Here is a 17,816-nt window from a genome sequence, read left to right as displayed (position 1 = left end):
TGATATTATTAGCAAAAATAATACAAATGGCAAATGTTGACGATGACGACGACAACAACAACAACAACAACAACAACAACAACAACAACAACAACAATGATAATAATAATAATAATAACAATAATAATAATGATAATAATCCATCCATCCGTCTGTCCATCCATCCATCCATTCCATCCATCCATCCATCCATCCATCCATCCACCTTCTACCACTTATCCATGGTTGGATCTCAGGGGCCTACACACCTAAACTCCCAGAATCACTGGGCTACTCAAACCCCTTTGCTTCTGATAAAGTTGACGTTCTAATTTGTTGTCTTTTTAATATTAGACCTCAAATATAAAAAAACAGGGGCAGAGAAAACAATGGCAAAAAGGTTAAAAAACATCCAAGCCTCCACTTCATAACTGGTACTGCTTGATTAAAATTGAAGGAGGTTGCAGGTTGTGATGTTGCTCACCGTTAGACAGAGGAGGGTTATGATAACTGATGCCTCAAGGCCATTCTTTAGAATGTCTGGAAAACTATGCTGAGACTGCCATCTGACTTGAGCCAGCAAGAATTCAATTAGTGTCTAAAAAGTAAGATTGGCGAAAGATAGGGCCACATTTCTTTTCAAGAGAGATGATACAATATTGATTAAATTCCATACTATCATCCAGGAATTCAGAGGCAGTGAGGAGTGACACAGAATCTATATGGAGGCATAAAGAAAAGAGGAGCGTGATCTTTGTAGGAGAGGTTTCTAAGATGTTGTTGTAACTCATTTTGTCCATAAGAGTCCGCCAGTAACTCATTTTCGAGTTCGTGTGCCAACACTATGCTTCAGAGCGTCATCATCGTTGTCATCCTTCAAGATGAGATAATAATATAGTGATCTTCATCCCATTGGGTTCAAACATGGCATTACCCCTTGTTGAAATATACAGAAGTTGGCCATAAATAGAGAGAAGGAGAGAAGCACCTTTTTTAGTTTGTGACAAGCATTTATTGCCTTACCAGCGAATAATTCAACCAATACAAGTCAGAGATTTCTCAACTTAACTGGTGAACACACAGAGGCTGTTACATGCAAACAGAGTCCAATGTTCTCATCTAAATCAAGAAAGAATGACATGGTGAGAAAACAGAAATAATTACATAAATTGATACATGTATACATAAGTACGTTTTCAGAATGAGCAAACTCTTCTGGATTCCTTCTTGTAAAGTATTAAACTTACAGAAGCTCCTGAATGTTTGCTTAAAAGCAGCACACACCCAGGCTTAGTACTATGTAATCCACAGGAAATATAGGTAAAGGTGCTCATCTAATGATATTTGACCATTTAACATCCTGTCCTTATAAATGCAGAAGCATCAACATTTAAAATGCTTTTGTTTGGTAGTAAAAAAGCTAAAATTTACTACTACTGCAGTGTCACTGTAAGATACGTTATAATGTAATGTATTTCACCTCAGTGTTCACTGAATCATGGCATAGAGTAGTTTTATTTTTTTTAGAAAATAATAATATTTTAAAGTATCGTACCCTCTAAATGTTTATACCTCAATTGCACATGCACACGCATGCATGCAGGCATATAGAATCGACTACATTCAAGTTGAATAAAATTGAAATTCATAGAGACACATTGAATTCTTTCACAAACCACTATAACCTGCACCCATATACCAGTTGGTTAAACTTTTGTTTATTCTTTGAATATTCATCATACTCCCTATTCCCATTGGATTTTATCTTTTAAACACAAGTTTGACTCTGCTTTTGGGTTGGCTTCTGACCAGAGGTATCCGATAATGATCTCATTCTTTCCCAGTTATATTCATCTGGGTCTCAATCACATTACTCCAAAATTTAGGCCCACAAAGGCTAGTGAAAATGAGTGATAAACAAAAATCAGCAAAAATGATATCACAGGGCTACCACTGTTTCAGCACTATAGTGAGTTGTATTTTTTATGCACTTTTTATTTGTTTTCAAAGCAGCCATGTAAGTCCACTTTGTTTTGTCTATCCACCACACCTTGAAATCCAGGATGTGAAAATATTACTTTTCGTGGAACCGGTCTGTGGTGCAAAAAAAGCTTGAGGACCCGGTACTTTCAAGTACCGGGTACTCAGTAAATTTCCACTTCATGTTTGTAGCTTTCCACTGTTATTGCGATGGTTGCTCATGTGATCTTAGCTGACTGTGCATCTGTTGCTTTATCGCAGTCTTGTTATATGAATTGCATGGCAGGGCATTGAATTAGACCTTTGTTTTAATGCAAAATGTACGACTTCTGAAAATGATTTTTTTGTGTATTTTACATTTCTTATATTGGACACTAGAACCACAGGAAATAACTAAATCACCATGAAAACAAGATTGAGCTGAAATACATGAAAAATAAATACAGATACAATACAAAAATACAATACCCTCTGTATTTTTAATATCTTTACAAATGATTTTGAACTAGCCTGTAAATGATATTTTTTTTCTATGTTGTAATGATGTCTGTCTCTCCTGCTTTTACTATTTTCTTTTCATAGAGGTATATTATGCTAAAAATAACATTAATTATATAATTTATTCATATATAATCTATGACATGCCTCCATGGTCATCCAGGTGTGGAATGACACCCTCTGACAATTTTGGGGAGGTTGTATTAAAACAGAAATGATTTGCATTCAACAATTTTGTCTTACCTTGATTTGTCTACATTTAAATTATTTATTGTCATTTTCAGTGAAATATCAAGGATGATATCAGCTTGTGCTTGTTTTTTTTGTGACTGTAAGCATACAATATCCCACATGTTGTTGGAGGCATTTAAGCAGACTAGAGCAACCAGTTTGGTTAGATGTTCTTAGTGATACCCAGAATATGGTGTCAAGTTCAGAAAATACCCCTTCTATTAACACAATTGTCTTAACCCTCAAAGTAGTCTCATATTTAGCCGTGTAATTTTTATGAAGAGAAGCTTCAGCCTGAATTTTGAAATACAGAAATCTGACGTCACTGAATGTCATTGATTTGTACAACATGAACCTGGTGTTATTATGTTCATTACGGACCCCTGTATTCTAAATAAAGACATAATAATGTATGACAACACTGTTGATTTGACTGCGAGGTTTGCTGTGGGAAATAACCCAACAGCATGGAAATTTTAGTCGAGAAATTATGATTCAGTGACTGTAGATAAACTCATTGTTGTAGTGACAGGCAGGACTATTAAATATTCTTCCACTCCACTGACAGCTGAATTGGCTACAGACTTTTGTTTGGTGGTGATGCAGGAATTGTACCCAGGAGAATCCATCCTGTGCATATATGGGCTACCAAAAATTCATGAAGAGGGAGCCATCATCAGCAGCAACAATTCGGTCAACTCCAAGCACCCCAAACATGTCACAACAATTTCAGCACCTTTGGTTGGCAACATCACACACCATATCCAGAACTCATTGCATGTAGCCAGCAGGGTGAAACAAATAAAATTGGACCCTGATCAAATTATGGTATCCTTTGACGTAACCTCAGTCTTCACATGCATTCCTACATTGGCTGCAGACAGTAGTAGTGAGGGGCCGACAACTAAAGGACAACCTCCTAGCCAACAGGACCAACCCTACAATCAACCATATCTTTGCCCTGGACTTGTGCTTCAAAAGATTCATGATCCAAGATTCAAACTGTATATTCTGACATGTACAGTTTAGAAACGTTTTTCCATTCTTACTTTGTTCAATAATTCAGTATTGATCATTAAATGATATTAAACATACTGTTGTTACTATATGTAAACAATGCTGGGAAAGGCAAATAGTACACAAAAATTTAGACAGCATTGGCAAGATGTCCAAGTTAAAGTTACAGCTTTAAGTGTGCAAATTATGAAGTGCAGGCGCAAGTTGTATGCACACATTTAAGTTACTTGAACTGTTGAGTGCAGCACTTGCTGTGCTGGATGACTCCTCATTTTTTCAGGAGTCTCATGGGAGTTGCGTTAAGTGACTTCTTCAGTCATGTTGTTTTACATTTCACACATTTGCACCTCTGGCCAGAGGGTAGGAATGTGAGCAGTCCATGTTGGGGCTGGGTGTGGTCCTTGGTGGTGGTGGTAGCTCTCCTGTAGACTCTGCAGCGGTAGATGCTCAGCAAAGGAGACAGTGGTGTTCTGGTGATTTTCTCTGCAGTCTTTAGCACATGTTGCAGGCATTTACTGTCAAAAGCAGTGGTGCTGCCCTACCATGCTGTGAAGATCCTCACAACAAAGCAACTATAGAAGTTGCTGAGAATCTTAGTTGACATGCCAAACCTTTTTCGCCTCCTCAGAAAGCACAGCCACTGTTTAGCCCTCTTAACTATCTGCATGGTGCTGAGGGACCAGGTAAGGTTCTCACTGATGTGGGCACCCAGGTATTTTGAAACTGCTCACCCTCTCACCTCAAGACCTTGGCGCGGTGGCTTATGAGGTTTCCTTCTTCTTGTCTGCTATAATTTCCTTTGTCTTGTTTGTGTTGAAGGGGAGGTTGTTGTTCTCACACCATGACACCAGACAGGCCACCTCCATCCTGTTGTCGGTTTTTCTCCCTGCCAGTGATATATCCTATCAATGCGGTGCCATCTAAGAACTTCAGGATAATGTTCTTGTGGGAGATGACACTGTTGTGGGTGAACAGGGTGTAGAGATCCCTGAAGTTTGCCAGTGTTTGTGATGATGCTGGTTGAAGTCCAACATTATCCTGAGAGAATGGGTTCTGGGAGTTCTGGAGTCAGGAAGTCCATAGCTAGTCACATCAGTGGGGTGGAGGCTGAGGGTGGACATTTTGAGGGTGACTTTGTGAAGGCTGACTGTGTTCAAGGCAGAGCTGTAGTTCATAAAGAGTGTCCTTATGTAGGAGTCTTTGTTTTCAGTTTGGAAGAGGGAATGATAGAGGGTGGCAACCATGGCATCTGAGGTGGATATGTTGGACTGGTATGCAAATTAAAGAAATTCCAGGTTGTCTGGAATGTTGCTCTGAATGTGAGCCAGCAGCACCCCTCAAAGCACATCATAACGATCGGAGTGAGTGCTGGTGGCCTGTAATCATTCAGGCACATGAGTGGACTCTTCTTGGGAATTGTGTTCTTGAGGAAAGAGGCGGGATGGAGGGGATGGCGGTCCCATTTCGGCATCAACAAAAGTGCCTGGACACATAATCAGGGTACTCCTGTATGCTGACAGAAGAGTCCTCTGGTGTGGCTTCAGTCTTTGGCACATCGCACTCAATTAGAGCAAAACAGTCCTGCAAGATGCTCTCTGATTCTTGACTCCAGAGTTTGATTTCTAAGGTTACTGTGTTAATTTGTTTCAGTCTTGCATATGTCGGCATACACCACATGCCACAGTTTCTGTTATGTAAAGGCCAAGAGGGAAGATTTTAAAGCTTTTAGAGTCTTAACTAACATGTTGGACCTGTTTTCCTACGTTTGGTGGCTGCGAGAATGATCCTCGCCCAATGGTGGCCAGTTCCGATGATCCCCAGGTGACCATCTGGAAACAACCTATTTCCAACATAAGAGTTGTCTCTCTCCGATAGTGGTGAACCGTTACATAGAGAGCAAGGCAATCTCCTGTTTCAGGGCCACAACTCCAACCTACTGGTTCTGCTATGTGGGTAACACATAGGTTAAAATCAAGAAACAAGAGGTGAAAGTGTTCATGCCACCTCATCAGATTCACAAGGGTGGATGTCACTGATGACAATATGCCTTTTTTGAACCACTCAACACATAAGTAATAGGACAGAAGCTGGGATCTATCAAAAGCATCTGGCCAGTACTTGTTACTAACTGTCACCTCCCTCTTGAATACAATCTAGGGTTCATCAGAACCCTCCACCACTGGGCGAAGACCATGCGGACAATCGCTGAACCTAGGAGAACAAGTATCACATGCGTGTAAAGGCCAGAGAACTTGTAGGTTCTCCGTGGGCCTTTTCCAAAACAGAAACTGTGGCATGTGATGTATGCTGTCAAGTGCAATAAAGATTGTGATTACCCCTATATTGAAGAGACAAAAGCAGCTCTGCACAAAATTGCCCAAAACAGGAGAGTTACCTCTCCAGGACATAACTCTGTGGCCAACTTATACTTGAAGGAGAAGGGACACTTAATTCTGACCAGAATCAAGTCTTGATCCTGGCCACAGAAGCCATCTTTTTCAAAACTAGATTTGAGATCAGTCCAGAGACAGTCTCCCCACTTGGAAAGATAACCCAAACCCAGCCCTGGCAACTAACACCCAAGCCCCAGCCTACGTGAACAAAAGGACTTGAGTTTTACACAATCTACACATTAGCCTTTCAGTTACTTATTCAAATGCCAACCCAGGTGAGTCCCTGGAATTTGTACCTATCATCCAAATGACACATGCAGAAATGATGCACACATTAACACAGCAACCTCATCCAACCTATGTTCTCCAAAACAGTTCACTTATTTACAATCCTTTGAACTTGGTCAATTGGCTATCCAACCACAGCAGCTTTGAATGGGACGCACCCCACAGTCTGTTGGTACCGAAGAAGCTTCTCAAATGACATTTGAAACATCCTCAAAAAGAAAAACTAAGATGTAGTACTATAACAAAATTCGACCACCATTAACCATGATCTTGATGACCGAGAACCTTTGTTTATCAAAAAAGTTTGAAAAACACTGCTATAAGTACCAGATCCCTATTGATTGAAATATCAAATGTGACATTAGAAAAGAGCCTAATCATGGTTGTTATATCCTTATTTTTATTGTATCGAAAACAGTGATATGGGAACTTAAAAACAACAGTGCTTTGTAATGAGAAATTCAAATTAATAAAATGCGCTTTAACAATATGGTGGTAATATGTTACCAGTCCACTCCTTAGAGAATCCCTTTGCACAAACACAATACAGCCATAATTCTTTTAAGTATTTATGTAAATCATATTTGTGAATGAAGCCCATGACGTTCTTAGAAATAAAAGTAGAAAGAAAGAAAAAAACATGACAATGTATTATGACATTTAACCCCGCAAAAATGTAAAAAGATTCGATTAGAATGTTGCATCTTTCCCCACAGTTTTAAGCGTTTGCCACATACTGTAAGCATTTACTAGAAAAATCAAAACATAGAATTAAAACATTTTTCACATTGAATTATACATTCACATTCACCACGATATACATACCATGAAAAAATAAAGTATTATTGTAAGTATTATTGCATTGGTTTACGAAAAATTAATATATCACAGTTCTTATTATCAGTCCAATGGATTTATATACATTTGGAAGGAGATGGCTACTCAAGTAACTGTATTCCAACTCTTTCTGCACACAACCCGCAGTAACAGTTTGTTTCGCACTACGTTACCCAAATTCTTGTAAACTAGTGAGCAAACTAAAATGCCACTGCACTTTTAGAAGATATTCTGTGAGAGGAGTGTACTTGTTAATTTCTTCTATATCAGTATAGCATATAATATTTACTGTACAACAAGCCCTACTTTTACAGAAAATGATTACATTTAATCATATACAGGTAGTAATAATTTATCCTTTATTAATCCCCATGGGGAAATTCGTTCTCTTCGATTAACCCAGCATGGATGAACCCCATGTGCCGTCCACCAGTGCCAGGGGAGCAGTTAGAGATTCAATGTCTGGGTAAACAACACTTCAACACACTAGGAGGAGCCAGGAATCGAAAGCGGAAAGCTCGGTTCCAAAGACGATTGCTCTACCTCCTGTGCCACGCCGCCCCCAACTATTTTACTGTTCTTTTGATTTTATTTTTATTATTTCTTAATTTTATTCTCATTTCTATATAAAGTTCTATTCTGATTCTTCCCCACTTGACTCTGTAGCAGGAGCTGCTTTCAACGAAAAGCAATTTCCCCCTGGAGGATCAATAAAGTATTCTGATTCTGATTAGTAATTCAAGTTAACAAAATTGTCTCGAGATAATAAGAGAGTATTGCAGATATAAAGTTCAATGCATTGCTAGGCGTTAGATGTTTTAGAGATCAGGTTGGAGAGGCCAGTCTGAGATGGTTTGGCCATGTACAAAAGAGAGATTGTGAATAAATCGGTAAAAGGATGGTGAGGTTGAAACTGCCAGGCAAGAAGCCTAGAAGAAGACTGAAGACAAGATTTATGAATAGAGTGAAAGAGGCAGAAAGTTAGTTTATCTTAGAGATAGATGCAGAGAATAGGGTAAGATGGAGGAGGTTGATTTGCCATGTCCCAAACAGGAAAAGCGTATCCTCCCAAGATTATTTTGGCCTCCACAAAAAACAAAGGTATTACATCACTTGTGCAGAAAATAAAAATTATAAACTGGATAAAGGGGGAAGTAAAAACCTTGGAAAGAACACAATTTTTGAGAGTGGCTCTGTACTTCTGTACAGTTCAAAGGGTGGGACAGAATATGAATAATGTCTGACCAACTCCTATGAGGCTTTCAAACAGTGACAGTTTGTTGTTTTTATCATTTTAAGTATGAAAAAGATGCTCTCAAATTGAAGAGTGTGGCCAGCCATGCAGAGGAGAGACAGAAGGCAGCATAACAACTTTAGTTTTCATTTGTGTCAGATGACAACATACCTTTGCAACACAATGTCGTTGCCACAGAATGGTGTGTAAACGAACATGCTTTTAATCCTACTTGACGTTCTGAATTGCTCTTTATAATGCTGTCTTATTTAAATGTGCAGCTGTAAGGAAATGTCTTACAGCCCTCTTATTGAACTACTGAACCACAAGTGGTTAGCTTGAGGCATACCGCATCCCAACACTGCTTGGAGCCAGACAGAGACTACAAGACTATACAAGTGCACTTTCTTAAACACCAAATGATTCCTCAGTGCAAATTCAAGGATGCATTTCAAATCTAAGAGTAAAAGGTTGGACACCATTCCAACAAGGCAAGATGTCCCATCCTCTCCAAGAGACAAATTGCACATGGCATTTTCTTGTATAAAAAGTTACATTAAATAAGTTCAGAGAAAAACAAAGAACATACCTCAAGTCTTGCAAGACTCTAAAGGGAGAAATACACAAAGAGAAAAATTCCAACAAAGCAAATTCCTCCCAGACCTATATTAAGGATTATTTTGATTTTCAGAGGTTCGTGGAGAAGCCCATCCATAATCATCTCCTGTTCTCTAGCTGAAATGGCCTGAGGTTTATTTGCTGTTTTCTGTAATCCACAATACCATTTCAAAATCCTCACACATCTCCCATTCCCGCACTCTTCTCCATCAAAGCAGCACCCATCATTCTCCGTTTCATCTCCAATCTCTACCTCCCCTGCCATTTTATCATTGGAAAATGGCAAGTGACAACCATTCTGAATTTGATGCATTTCTATTTCGTTAGCTGTGATGGAAAGATCTGCCTCAATGCCATTTACCAGTTTCTCAGTTGGCATTGCATGATTAAGAGGTTTCAAGTTCCTCCCGTCTTCTTCATATTTCTCATTCTCTGTTCGTTTAAGCTTTCTTTTTCGTAACCCCCACAATGTAGTTGTTAGTATTTGTTGGTTTGAAGGTGGAGGTGTGCAGAGACTGATGACTACGGTCACCAAAGCTGATGTCCAAAACAAAATTGCTGCGATATACATGAAATGAATATCTTTGATGAAAGATGGCCGGTCATCAGACTGGCTGCAGTGTGGCTCACGGTAAACAAATGCCAACACCAGACGTATTGCTCCGAGGGCAAACCCAACAATCCCACCCCAAAAGGCACCTGTCTCATTGCAGCGATGCCACAGAACACCAAGTAAGAAAAGAGAAGCTATAGGTGGGGTTAGATAATTTGATACTTCTTGGATATAGTAGAACATTTGGCCTCCCTGCATCTCTATAATGAATGGCACCCACGCAATGCTGATCATCACCATGAAGATGACAAACACTTTGCCAACAATCACAAGCTCCCTGGGTGACGCCTGCTTTCGCAGCATTTTGTAAATATCCAGTGTGAATATCGTACTCGCTGAGTTGAAGATGGAGTCCAAGTCACTCATTAGTGCCGCGATCATGACGGCCATCATTAAGCCACGGAGACCGACAGGCATCACAAACATGACGAGCCGTGGGTAAGCCATGTTGCTACACCCTGATGTAGACCCACACACTTCCATGCAATGCTCTGGACTGATACATGCCAAGTCGTCCGCAAAGAAAATCCTCGAAATCATTCCTGCAATCAATGAATAACAATAAATGATAAATAAAGCAGTCGCTCTGTGACTCATTAGTGATGTTTGTAAGGCAAAAGGCAATCGATGAATTTACCTGGAACAACAATGATAAACATGGGCAGAATTTTCAGGAAGCCGGCCATGATAGTTGCACCTTTGGCATGGGCAATATTCTTTGCGGCGAGAATCCGTTGTATAATCACTTGATCTGTGCACCAGTACCTGGAACAGATATTTATATGATCTCCCATTGTTGCACTACTGTAATGAAACTCAATATTTGATTCACTTATGACACTGGTTACTGCATTGATTTCCTTCTTACTACCCCTGCTGTCTCTTCAAATACTTTAAATAACTTTTGGGAATGAATTGAAGTGGATTTAAGTTCTTTCAAAATGCACAGTTCCATTGATGTTGGAAATATTCCAACAGCTATTACATTGATTGTCCATAAATATAAGTCATCCAGTTTTTTCTTTGAAGATCTTCCTTCTCAAAACAAAGAATAACAAAGAATTTAGATTTGTGGATTTTTGTTCATAATGATAATTATCACTAATGTAATTCATGAGCTCAATCTTGTCCAAAGGAACCTCAGACCTGAGCTCTGTGCATAACAATCAATGCAGTTCTTCCACAACACAGGCTGGGTAGAAGAGCTCTGAGGCAAATCTCTTGTCTCCCTCTAGGACCAACAGTCGGTCATACTTGGGACAGAGGCAGCCTCCTCTGGCTTTTTTTCTCTGTTCATGTTAGCAATGAACATATTTAATTGAAAATTTGAACAGAATTCACAATGGAAATGTGTGAAGAACTTTATTAATCAGACATCCTTTCCCTGTCGTGAGATATGGTATATTGTGTGAGGTGAGATTTTACACACGTGACAGATTTCCCAATTTCAAAATTAATGTTGGTAGTTATTAAGAAATACTGTATGGCCCAAGATAATTCTTGTTCTGTGCAAACACAGCACTGGGTGGTTAATTAGAAATACAACAAAATCCCAAACTATTATTTCCCTGATTACCGTTGAAGAGAAATATCTAGATAGGTTTTCACAGCAGTAAAAACTGGGGAAGGTACCAAATAGATGCAGGAGTCTGACCAAACAAGAAACCTGGCCATGGTAAGTCTGGATCTCTTGGTCCCCGCAGTATCTTCAGAGAATTAGGTTTTGGAGTGATGTGGTGTTGGCAAGATTCAGAAAAAGTGAGGTTGGGTGAAGATAACAAGATGCTGGTAACATTAGGAACAGCCTGCATGTACTTTGTCATCATTCCTTAAAGTGGCACAAAAGACAACAGTTTAGTATTCCGGGTAGGTATTCAGTGAATAATTCACTTTTAAATAACATATTAATGCACAAAAGTGAAGAGGTAAATTAAGACCTTCAAGTCCTCCCACGAGAAAGAGGCTGATGCCTGTGAGGCAGAGAGCTCCAGCGACCATGAGGAACGCCTGGACTGTGTCTGTATAGATGACAGCAACCAGACCTCCAGTGACAGTCAGCAGAGCTGTCATGGCTATGAGCAGGATGATTGACAAGTACAGATTCCATCCCATAGATTCCTGGATGAACAAGGCCCCGGCATAGAGGTCCACAGACAACTTGGTAAAGGTGTAGAGTACAAGAGACAAAGCTGCAACATACACCTTCAGGCGCCTACCACCAAATCGTTTGGACAGGTATTCTGGCATGGTGAACACTCCAGAGTAAATATATACAGGGATAAATACCCACCCTGACAACTGGAGTAATAGGAGAGCATTGAGCTCCCATGCAGCCACGCTGAGCCCACTTGTGGCACCAGATCCAGCAAGTCCAATGAAATGCTCACTGCCTATGTTGCTGACAAATAACGACGCTCCTATTGCTGCCCAATTCATGGAGCGACCAGCGAGGAAATAACCGCTCACAGTACTGCGGTTAGCTTTCCACATGGCAAAAAAGCCAATAGCTAGCACTATGATGAAATAAATGGCAACAACAATGATGTCCGCCACTTCCATGGTGGCCTGTACAGCCATATTTGAATCCTTGGAAATAGCTAAAAAGTATTCAATTATCTGTTGTCCGTTGTAAAATATCCATTAAATTGTTTTATTAGTTAACTTCTTCCTAAATTGAATGAGCAAACTTAGACTACGGGCCACAATAACATCCAAAAATACACCAAATCTGCTGGGTGTTTTTTTTATATTTTATTTATTGAGTTTGAAACTCTCTTGCATGTTTTGCATGTTTTGCTTGTTTGTTAACCTTAGCTTTGATTATTGAAGCAGGTGATGGTTTGTCAGTGTTTGAAACGAGAGTACATTGTGGCTGGCTTTCGCATAATCTGTGATCAGATGCTGGTGACAGATACAATTGAAAATTATCCAAAACCGGCTGAAGTATATCTGTAACAGAAAAAAAAAACAGTTATTTAACTGACATGGACAAATCAACTTTTCCCATGCTTTTAGAGTCATAAGCTGAAGAGACATCATATTATCTCATTCTCTGCCACAATATCCTTCAATAGTCATTCCACTTTGACACAAATGTGTATATTTCAAACAAGGTGGTGACAGAAAAGTGGTTTGTGTGATTAAATCGAATCCTTTTATCAAAAATAGGCAGCATCTGTTTAAAGCAGGTATGTACAAATCTCGCAGCATGGCTGAGGTTTATTCTAGTTTTTTTCAACGAGAAATGACATTTTATCTCTTTTCACACATGGAACAAGCATCTGTGATCCTTGGTCTCCCTCCACCACCCTGTCCTCTTTCCAGGTTGAAGCTGTCTGACTCTCAGAACTTAAACAGTTACAATCGTGATGTAAATAAATTTTGCTTGAACAGTCAATTAAGTAAGTAGAAGGGATGGTTTTCAAAAGTCAAATAATAAATAATTTAGACTGAATAAAACAAATGCACTGTTCAAATTAACTTCTACGTAAAGCTTTAATCGTTTCAGTGGATCGACAAGTAATTAACCACAGAGTATATAAAACACTGACACTGATGTTATACTGTATATGCACTTGTGTTGCATATACGTCTCCTTGTTTAACGGATTCATTGAAACTTTCAGGTAAAATTATTACCCTGTGCTGAACTGATCCAACTTCATGCTGTAAATTCAAGAGGAATGTCCTGGAAAATAAAAAACTAATCTGAGAACCTTTCATGGTATTGGAGTTTGCCGAGATACACTTTAATCTTGACGCAGCAACATGCAATGGATAGATTAATATCAGGTAGCTTTTTTGACTCTAAACATTTGTTTGGGGGATTTTTTTTAGCTGTTTGAGAACTGTTTTCCTGAGAGTTGTATTTGCTAACTGACAAGCAGCAGCAAAACCAAACTCTGCTAAGTGCACCTCACTTATCAAAATATTAACACAAGTACCGCTTCCTCACAAGAGCAAATTTGACTTAAGGTGTTCCAAGAAGGATGATTTATAGTTGCTGACTAGTAGCACAGCCAGTGTTGTTTTAGAAAAGGTACAGTTCAAACATAATAAACTGAAATAGACAGCTGTGAATATAAATAGGTTGCTTTGAAAATATAATTTATTCCGCAGTTAAATGTATGTATTAAATAAATGGAGTTTATACCGCTGACCACATATAATCTGATACAAAATAAAACCCTGCTTAAATTTTTCCACTCCTGGATAGTAAACTTAGGGTTAAATTTACAGACATTTTTAGAAGGCCCAAAAGTCAGTGAATTTCTCAATGATTTAACTACAACTGTTGCACTTTTGTATATTGCTTCCTTCCAGATGATCTTAAAGATGACCCTAAAGTAAAGAAAACCAGCCAATACATTTCCGGTTCCTCCAGTTGATCGCTCTTGTGACTCTCAGAGCAGAATTTCATATGACTTAAAAAAATTCAAATGAAAAAAAAAACACATATAACCAGCATGGAATTATAATCCATGTTTATCAAGCAATCAGACTCTGGCAAAGTTCAGAGGGATCTAATATGGCTGAATATCTGTCAGTTTTGGTTGGATGGTCATGTAGGGCTCTGAATTCTTTGGGAGTGTTTTTCCAGGATAGAACTATGATGCTGCCCCATGCAAGTGAGACCTATAACAAGGTCAGTGAAGTTCATTGAATTTGAATTAATGTTTCAACCCCATTTACTAGTACTCCAAAGACAGGTGCTGAAGTGTGGCTTCCAACTGTTTTGTTGTTGATTTTGCAGTGACGAGGCAGACAATGTTTCTGCGGTCTAATTAACAGCAGCCTCAAAATAGAATTCCATGACTTTTTATTTTTATTTTTTATTTTTACAAATGGTTTTCATAAAACTCAAATTTGCTTTGCTATGTAAGGGTTTGATTTATCAAATGAGTTGTGTAACATTACAATAGCTTGATGTTGTTTTAATATATATATATGTGTGTATGTGTATTAACAGCCCCCTAAAGTTATATATTATCATATATCATATTATCATTAAAATTAATGATAACAGTGAATAACGCAGTTTTGACAAGTTTTTGTTTTCATCTTTTGAGTACAGATGAAAGGTGTTCTGAGTTTGCATCGCGGTTTAACTGGAAAAATGTAAATGGGCTCAAGACTTACCCGCTGAAAAGGTCGCTTCCCCGCTGACGTCTCACAGGGACGCCGGTTGCCGCCCTCGGCTGGTGGCCGCGGAGGAGCGCGCTACTGCTTTATCAATTGCAGCCCGAGGCCACGCCCACATGAGTGACGTCAACCACCGCAACTGAGGGGGCTGTAAGAGTATAAAATCAGTGATGCAAGAAAAAAAAAAAAAAATGATACGAAAAAAAGATCAGTGATGATTATAATGATGAAGGATGTCTTACTGTGTTGCAGGTCAGTGAAGTACTGATTTTGGGCTAACACAGGAAAGTATTATGAAAATATATTTGAAAAAAAAAAACATATATATCAGAAGAATAAAAATCAATATTACAAGGATAAAGTTGCGGTAACATGTTTAAGAATTACAATATGAACCTTATTTAATGGAAAGCAACAAGTCTTTACACTCAGTTGTCTCTGGGATTTCTGACAGTTTGTCTTACACCAGAGAGGGAGTATAAGTTTGTGTGGTGCCCTTCCGGAAGTAGGTTTTAACGAACTGTCAAATCAGCAATGGGTAGTCAACAGGACATGGGAATTGATGTGCAAAATACTTAGGTGTTTGCTCATTTATTCCTCCTTATTCCAAAGCAGACTGGTTTAACTTCATTGCAGGACATTCATTAAAACATCAATGCTGAACGGTCACTCATCAGCACTGGTGGATGAGATGTAAGTTTGCCAGGTGTAGAAGGAAAAAAAAAACAAAGATTGTGATGTAACCTTCGAATTAAAAAGCTAGCAGGCCGATGCGTCAATCATTCGGCCAATATACCCCCCTAGTTCCCATTTCCAAATAAAGACAGAATCTACATTGTAGTGGAGTAAATCCTATATACATCCTATATAAACTGTAGATCCCAATAACTTTTTTTTTTAACTGTTTAAATGATAAGGAGTAGAGATGCTGCAATTGTTGTATTGTTATGTTTGGTCCTGCCTTTCAATGTTGGTTTGTGTCTGTTTTTGATTACACTTGAGAGCTGCTATCTCCAAATTGCGTTGCACTCTGTGGACCAACAATCAAAGTTTTGAATCCTTGAGTTAAGTTTACAAAGAATGTAAGGGTGTTAACAATGTGCATCAGTCCCATACGGTCTGAGTATCACACCCTGTACCAAAGCAGGGTTGATAAAAAAGATGCGTTGTCTCACAGTTTTGTCTTTTCTACAAGGTCAGCAGTCCTATTCAGATACTTATTAGGATAGGTTGCAATAACCTGGCGAGGTATGCGGGGGTCAGTACCCGAGCAAATCAAGTTGCAGTTTGTTGGGCCGGTTTTACAGACAGAAGCTATTTCTGCATCTGAAATGAACTGAATGTTTGTGAGAACTGGATGACAGTTTCATGCCTGAAGGCTATCAGCCAAACATCAGGGGCTGTGTTTGAAATCGAGCCACAAGACATGTAAGTATTTCAATTTTTTGAAGCCATTGTCATACTTAAGCCTTTCAGAGCGCCCAGATGTGGAAAGTAGTACCATCAGACAACTGCTGCTGCAGGTCCTTGCATGTAAACTGGTAAAAAAAAAGGAATCTGAATCTGAACAGTAGTCATGAAGCAAATGATCTTGATTCTTTTAATTTTGTCAAACACCTGAGTAATGTGATAAATAAGATATTTGAACCAGGAGATGGGAAATTGGCATTATCTCCTGAGTTACTTTTATTGGCAGTTTCAAATATGTGGACAAAACCATGCACGAAATAATGCATGGCTTGAACATTGTAGTTATGCAAGCTATACTCCACTCACAGGACAATGAGGAAGATTGTAAAAAAAAATTCACATCTCCATTAACTTCAAAGTTACACAGTGGGGTCTGAAAATGATTTATCCTCCAAATAACTGATTTATTTTCTTGTATTTCAGGGTCGGCTACATATTCAAAGTATCCAGCAAATGCATGCATGCATGCATGCACATATGCAAGCATGCACTCACTGACACTCACACGCCTTATTATCCATTGCCGAGACAGGGGCGACCTGACCGTGACATGACATGGGTTTTCCGCACAGACACCATGATTTTGCAATTTTGACAAACACCGAGCTAAAAACTGAAACCACGCAGAGCTTCAGGGAAATGTCTGTCACACTGACTTGTACTTCTTTTTATCATAATGAGATATGAAATTATTACTGACAAGCGTGCATAATGACTCGGGGAGTTTGGCAAACCACAGTATTGCTAACAATACAAATGATCATAACATACTCCATCTCTGCAAAGAAAACACAAAACGATTCTGAAAATGTTTTCTTTTCAAATTACATTATTAATAAATTGTGCTCAAAATGCTAAAAACACGTCAAGGAAATAACATCTCTCAAAATGTGGGAATATGTTTTTTTTTGACTAAGTATATCTATACATATCTATGACAGAATACCCTGGGTAAAGTTACAGCATTATTATATTAGTGTTTTGTTTGACATTGACATGCATACAAAACATATATAATGCAAGTGTTTTTGATTATACAAAGTCCACTTTAGTTGTATGCCTGTTCTTGTAGGAAGTTCCTAGTTCTATTCCAATGTTTGACTCAAGTCTGTGTTTGGGGTTTGCATGATCTCCTCTTGTACAGTATGTGTTGGTTTTCTTTGAGCTACACATTCAAAAAACTGCAATTGGTTAATTAAAGATTGTTTATAGAGTAAACTGTTGCATATGTCTCATTGTGGCCCTGTGGTTGTCTGGCCATGTTTTGGACCAGTACCCCTGCCTTCCCTCCACCGGACTCCCATACCAAATTCAATATAATTTCAAGATTTTTTGAAAAGTTATTTCTATAAAACTGTTGTGCACAAGAGTCTTCTTCAATATAGGGTCTGTTTTGCTACCTGAAAGGCTTCAACGTCCCGCGTCACACATGTATCTGTAAAATATTTGATCAGGAGTTGGCAGCATAGTAGTTGTAATGTAACAAATCTCACCAGAGTGCTAACAGGATGGATCTC

At 38.8% G+C, this 17,816-nt stretch overlaps 1 protein-coding gene across 1 annotated transcript; it reads right to left on the bottom strand.

Annotated features, from left to right (window-relative positions):
* Positions 1-6,799: 6,799 nt before the first annotated feature.
* On the bottom strand, positions 6,800-14,989 carry LOC147233436 (sodium/myo-inositol cotransporter-like). The gene is made up of 5 exons (XM_086147491.1): positions 14,827-14,989; positions 11,626-12,637; positions 11,321-11,516; positions 10,326-10,453; positions 6,800-10,230 (listed from the first exon to the last, which is right to left on the bottom strand). The coding sequence occupies exons 2-5, from the start codon at positions 12,263-12,265 to the stop codon at positions 9,065-9,067; spliced, it is 2,130 nt and encodes a 709-aa protein (XP_086003617.1). The 5' UTR covers positions 12,266-12,637; positions 14,827-14,989; the 3' UTR covers positions 6,800-9,064.
* Between the last annotated feature and the right edge of the window lie 2,827 nt (positions 14,990-17,816).

Source organism: Fistularia commersonii, chromosome 6, assembly GCF_037954325.1.
Source record: "Fistularia commersonii isolate RoL2024-O1a breed Wild chromosome 6, RoL_Fcom_v1.0, whole genome shotgun sequence".
Classification (NCBI taxonomy): Eukaryota; Metazoa; Chordata; class Actinopteri; order Syngnathiformes; family Fistulariidae; genus Fistularia; species Fistularia commersonii.
This window is presented reverse-complemented; position numbering and strand designations above follow the sequence as displayed.

Excerpts from the sequence above, each read along its gene's own strand:
- LOC147233436 (XM_086147491.1), bottom strand. The coding sequence starts at position 12,265 with ATGGCTGTACAGGCCACCATGGAAGTGGCGGACATCATTGTTGTTGCC. Across the intron at positions 11,517-11,625 it reads TCTCGTGGGAGGACTTGAAG|GAATGATGACAAAGTACATG; the intron begins GTCTTAATTTAC and ends TGCCACTTTAAG. Across the intron at positions 10,231-10,325 it reads GTTTATCATTGTTGTTCCAG|GAATGATTTCGAGGATTTTC; the intron begins GTAAATTCATCG and ends CATTGATTGCAG.